This window comes from Aplysia californica, unplaced genomic scaffold (assembly GCF_000002075.1).
Source record: "Aplysia californica isolate F4 #8 unplaced genomic scaffold, AplCal3.0 scaffold00033, whole genome shotgun sequence".
Classification (NCBI taxonomy): Eukaryota; Metazoa; Mollusca; class Gastropoda; order Aplysiida; family Aplysiidae; genus Aplysia; species Aplysia californica.
This window is the reverse complement of record NW_004797303.1, coordinates 844,025-850,024: the sequence shown is the minus strand read 5'-3', so window position 1 is coordinate 850,024 and position 6,000 is coordinate 844,025. Positions and strand designations below refer to the sequence as shown.

Sequence of the window (6,000 nt, the reverse complement as noted above, 5' to 3'; positions counted from 1 at the left end):
AAAGGCATTTATGTCAGATGCAATCGTGATCGTCTGATTTAAAACTGTGACTTTTAGTGCTTAATTTTGTTTTGATGTGATTTTACTGTGATTTAGATTCTACTTACTTTTCATTCATAATTTTACAAATTTTATAAATGTTCCAATAACTTTATACTTTTGTAGAGAGTAAGAATAAATTGTATTGTTATAAACGCTGTGATGCATGACCCAGTATTACCAACTTTAATCAACAAAATGATCCCTTGTGAATTTTGCCTTGGTGCCCTAGCAAATTGCCTGGATGCCCTCTGATTTTTAGGCCACACCGAGGCAATTTTTACCTGCCCTCTTGAACACCTAATTCAAGCCCTGCATCATTATTATTATATTATTATTATTATTATCATCATTATTATTATCATCATTATTATTATATCATTATTATTATTATTATTGTAATACCATTATTATCATGATTATCCCTCACCTCTTTGGTCTGGAAACACACAGCCTCCAGCGCGGCCCTGGCAATATGACGCTTGTCCGTGAACTGGGTCAGGCCACAGATAATTCTAGAAGGACAAAGAGAAGTTGTTGGTTTTTTGGGGTTTTTTAAAATTGTTTATTCATTTGAGTAAAAAGAAACACATTCGCTGGCTCATCATCATCATCATCATCATCATCATCACTATCACCACCACCATGCTCATCATTACACTCATTATCATCATCATCATCATCATTATCATTGTCATCATCAATGTGTTGGGGTTTTTTTGTTTGTTTTTCTTTTTGGGAAGTGTTTTACTGCGTAAGGTAATATAAGCGTGCGGGACACATTGATGGTGATCATGGTGGTGGTGATAGTGATGATGCCGATGATCATGCTGATGCTGATGATGATGATGATGATGATGATGATGATGATGATGATGATGATAGCGACCATGATGATGATGAAGACGATGATGATGACGATAATAATTATAATAAAATAATGAAATTCATAAGAACAATACAGTAAAATTAATATAGTGATCAATAATAACAATAACAGTTAAGATAACTAATGCTAATTACTATAATAATAATAATGATTAAGTAACAACAACAACAATAACAACAACAATAAATAATGATGATGATGATAATATTACTTCCACCACTACTGCTACTACTACTACTACTTATAATAATAATAATAAACAGATAAAACAATAAAGTTAATCAAATCAGCCGTTCAGATGAAGTGCAGAACTCACCCGCGGGCATCCGATTGCCAGTAAGGACAAAACAGGCCTGAGAAAGCTGGCACAAAGTAGCAGCCATGCGTTGAGTCCACCTCGAGAGCCAATTTCTCTGCAAACAGAAGGCAAAAGAGGGAAAGGTAGACCAAGCAAGAATAACGTTTCGTGTGTTTGCTTCAGTAAAGAGAAGCAGAACCAGGGCTATTCCACGGTAACAGACAGGACGTTTGGACCTGACTTTCTTACAATGATAACTCTGTAATTCAATATCAATTAAATTTCAACTTTAAATTATCCGAACGTTTCAAAGACATATTAAGATTCATTTTAAATGCAGTCATTTGAAAAATCAGAAGAGTTTTATGCAAATTCTGCGACGTTTTTTTCAAGTTTCAGTAACTGACGGGGACAAAAGAGGGGGTTTTTTTCAGTCCTGTCAGTTGCCCTGGAATAGCCATCAACATAACGACTCTCACTCAGTGTTGAGAAGAAGCAAAGGTCAGACAAAAGCAGGAGAGAGTTTCACAAAGAGTTTTACAGCACTTCCAGCACAATTAGGTCATATGTGAGGCAGCGTGGTGGAATCAGGCTCTCGTCAATTTTTGGGCATGTAGAGTTATTTGTATCATCTTAAAGTTTGTTCATTTGTCTTTATTTGGGTGAAAAAAAATATCCATTTATCTTGAATACAAGTCGAGATATTTGCGAATGAAGGGGGTTGGGGTCACCTGTTTTCAGAGATAAGATTAGTGAGAAAATGGCCGCCAAAGATTAGTTATTTCCTTAGCTTAAGAGTCCGTGGTAACTGAAAATGTACATTTTTGTGCCTTTAATCAACGTTTTTCAGAAAAATCCACACAGAAATGAGTTCTCTAATGTGCATGAAAGGTGTTAAGCAAAAAAACGAAAATTTGAAAAAAATTCACAAACCTGTGCAAAAATGCAAGTTTCTTCACTTTGAGTATTTTGACGAGAGCCTGATTCCACCACGCTGCCTCACATATAAGCGTTGAAGATTAGAAGTGTTATCAGAGAGTAATATACACAAAATAGAAGAGATAAGGACGATAGATGCTTGATATCATCATGCCATCTCAGGCAAGAAAACCCCCTCCACCGGCAGTGCACTCACAGAAAACAATAAAACCCTAAAAGGAGATAGAAGCAAGGCTGAAGCCTTTTGCTGTGAATACGCCTCAGTCAGCCGCCTAAAACTCGACAAGGCAGACAAACACCGGCACTACCAGCTTAATGAAAAGCTTAAACTCCTCCCTATTGACCAGAACACAGGCTATGATTCTCTCACCATGGCTGAACTGACAGTTTGTATAGGAAAGCTGAAAAACGGCAAATCTCCCGGGCTTGATGGTGTAACCAATGAGATGATCAAACACCTCGGACCCATCGACCCATCGCAAACTCTGCCCTGCTCCGTCTTTTCAACCTATCATGGGAAATGGCCATTGTCCCAAACAGCTGGCGACGTGCCAAAATCATACCAATACCCAAGAAGAATAAGCCTGCAGGAAAGATTGGGTCCTACCGCCCCATCAGTCTCACCAGCTGCCTTGCTAAGCTGATGGAGACCCTCGTCAAGAACCGCCTGATGTACTTTCTGGAGAGTAACAACTTGCTGAGCAACAACCAATCGGGCTTCCGCAAGTTACGGTCTACTGAAGACCAAGTCCTGTGCCTAACACAACATATCTCCGATGGATTCCAGGCTCGTCCCAAAATGAAACGAACTGTGCTGGCCCTCGTGGACTTCTCGCGTGCCTTCGACAAGGTATGGCGCACGAGGTTAATGGAGAAGATGATTGAGAAATCTACTCCCAGCCGCATCACCCAATGGATAGGTTCGTTCCTCAGAGACAGATACGCCTGCGTCGAGCACGGCAACGCAACAAGCAGGCTTCGCCGTTTCAAGCAGGGAGTCCCCCAGGGCAGTGTCCTGTCCCCCACACTGTTCCTTGTCTTCATCGATGATATTGAAGCAGGCCTGCCTGAAACCGGGAAGACGGGACTCTATGCTGATGACTATACAATATACGCCACCAACGAAGACATAAATCAGGCTGAAAACAGTGTCCAAGCAGCCATAAACTTACTTGAGCAGTGGGCAAAGCAAAACAAGATGGAGATCAGTACGGAGAAAACAGAGTGCACCCTCTTCACCACCAGCACCCACGAGGCCAAGCGAAAACCAGCACTCTCACTCAAAGGCGCCCCCATCACCTTCAACTCCAACCCCACCTTACTTGGGGTTACACTTGATCGTACTCTATCCTCCAACGCCCACATCCAAAACCTTGAGTTAAAACTGTCCAGCAGACTTCGACCATTGAAAGCCCTTACAGGCACCACCTGGGGTGCCTCCAGGGAATGCATAAAGCCTATATATTATGCTACTTGTCGGTCAGCTATCAACTATTGTGCCCCTGCCTACATGCCTCTTGCCAAACCCTCCAATCTGCAGAAACTGGAAAGAAAGCAGAATGAAGCAGCAAGAATCATCACAGGCTGCTCAAAGGATACTCGTGTGGACAGCCTCCTCATCGAAGCAGACATTTTACCACTAAGGCATAGAGCTGATGCCTTGACTGCCATCTCATTCGAGAAGTCCATGCGTCTGCCTACAACGAACCAACGCAAAGCCTCCGCAACAAAATCAGTGCCCACGCGGACAGGCAAGTCGAACTGGAGAAAGCATGCCCAGAACCTCGTAGCCGAGACTGAACTGGATACGTACCCACGTGAGGAGCTGGTTGTTTTACCCCCCACACAACCGTGGAAGGCTGCATCATACAACGTGACTTTTAGCACCGATCTTGTCGCCGACTGCAAGCGTGCTAATGAACCAGCTGTCAAGAAAGCAGCAGCAGAGGCTACAATTCATTCGCTCCCCCTGCCCGATGTAGAAGTCTGGACTGACGGTTCAGCTGAGCACGGTACTGAGTATGGAGGAAGTGGAATACTGATCAAGACCGGCGATACCGAACTCGACCAACGTGTACCTGCGGGCCGGTATTGTTCCAGCTACAGGGCCGAGCTTGTAGCTCTCGACACAGCGCTTGACATGCTTGTGGCACTACATACAGCAGGCAGCCTTCCGAACAGTGCACGCATCCATGTATACACTGATTCTAGATCAGCAGTCATGCGCCTCTCATACGGCCCTACCAACCAATCGGAAAAGGTGGCCTGCTCAATCTGGTACCATCTGCACACCCTCTGTCAACGCTCTGAATGTTCCATCCACTTACAGTGGATTCCAGGCCACGCCGGACTGGCTGGGAACGAGGAAGTTGACAGCATCGCCAAAGAAGCAACAGCGATTACCCAGATTGACACGCCAATCGATTTCTCGACAGCTAAAGCCGTCATCCACCGATCGACCCGCGCAAAGTGGAAAAGAGAGGCGAAACCCAAACTGCCGTTTGCCCAGCCGCCGTCATTCCAGCTTGAGGCCTCGCTCAGACGACAGGACCGCCAGCTTCTCTCCCAAATGAGAACTGGTGGAAAATCGCCCAAGCTGAGATCATATGTCCACAAAATTGCGCCAGCAAACAACCCAGATCCGTCCTGTTGAGCCTGCAAGGAGGAGGACGAAACTATGGACCATGTGTTCCTGAGGTGTCCCGCCAGCTATCGTGCTAGAACCCGTCTGCTGGGACATTTCAGTAACCCACTTTCAGCACTTTTTAAGGACCCCCGGGCGAGTGTTGAGTTCCTGCGTGCTGTCGGCATCGCTGACCGCTTATGAAGCCACAGCGCCAGAAGAGAGAGAGAGAGAGAGATGCTTGATAGGAAAGAAGGACCAAACCACACAATAGCACCCTGCCAACCATCCACAGTGAAAGAAAAGATTTTAAAAAACAAACCACACATCAATCTCCAATAAGGAGGATATCAAGATTGAAAGCGCACAGCTACCTGTAAGGCTGCCAGACTCATAACCGTAAGGTCATGGGTTCGAATCCCATCATGGGTCCAACATTGTGTCCTTGGGAAAGGCATTTTATACATATTTTCCTCACTTCACCCAGATGGGAATGGTTACGCAGCTTTTGACAGCAAAAGATCTTGTCACTTTGTTAGTGTTTGAGTGCTTAATCAGCTGCTCGCACTGTATGCTTCCCGGGAAGCTGAGAATGTTTTTGAGTGTTCTTGGGTCTGCTGAGGTAATAATATAGTGTAAAGCGCATCAAGCTTGCAGTCAAGCCCGGGTATGCACTACACAAATGCTATTTATTATTATCATTTTTATTACTCACCAATGTCAGAGGAGGAGGATATGACGCCCATTTTATCTCTGAGCCACTGCACACAGGCACCAGCGATGGCGATTGCTCCCTGGGGAACACGCAGACCAAGGGTCAGAGGTCACCATTGCGTAGGGCGAGTGGTCATAGGGTGAAAGATCATGGAGTGAGAGATCACGGGATGAGAAGTCATTATCTTGTGGGGTGATAGATCATCATCGTGTGGGGGGTAAAAGGTCATGGAGTAAGAGGTCATTGTCATGTGGGTGAGAGGTCAAGGGAAGAAAGAAGTTATCATCTTGTGGAGGGTGAGATGTCATGGGGTGAGAGGTCTTGGTAAAAGAAGTTATTGTCCTGTGTGGGGAGAGAGGTCACGGGGTGAAAGGTCATGAGGTGAGAGGTTATGGAGTGAGAGGTTATTGTCTTGTAGGGGGTGAGAGATCATAGGGTGAGAGGTCTTGGTATGAGAGGTTATTATCTTGTGGGGGTGAGAGGTCATCATTGCGTAG

The 6,000-nt window shown here is 44.6% G+C and overlaps 1 protein-coding gene across 1 annotated transcript in view; it reads right to left on the bottom strand.

Annotated features, from left to right (window-relative positions):
- The window catches only part of LOC101861937 (glycerol kinase), a 30,422-nt gene that overhangs the window by 5,497 nt on the left and 18,925 nt on the right, over positions 1-6,000 (bottom strand). The window contains exons 11-13 of the mRNA XM_013091338.2: positions 5,504-5,582; positions 1,245-1,341; positions 470-554 (exon numbers count right to left, since the gene is read on the bottom strand). Coding sequence (XP_012946792.1) covers positions 470-554; positions 1,245-1,341; positions 5,504-5,582 — 261 coding nt within the window. The remainder of the gene's footprint in view (positions 1-469; positions 555-1,244; positions 1,342-5,503; positions 5,583-6,000) is intronic.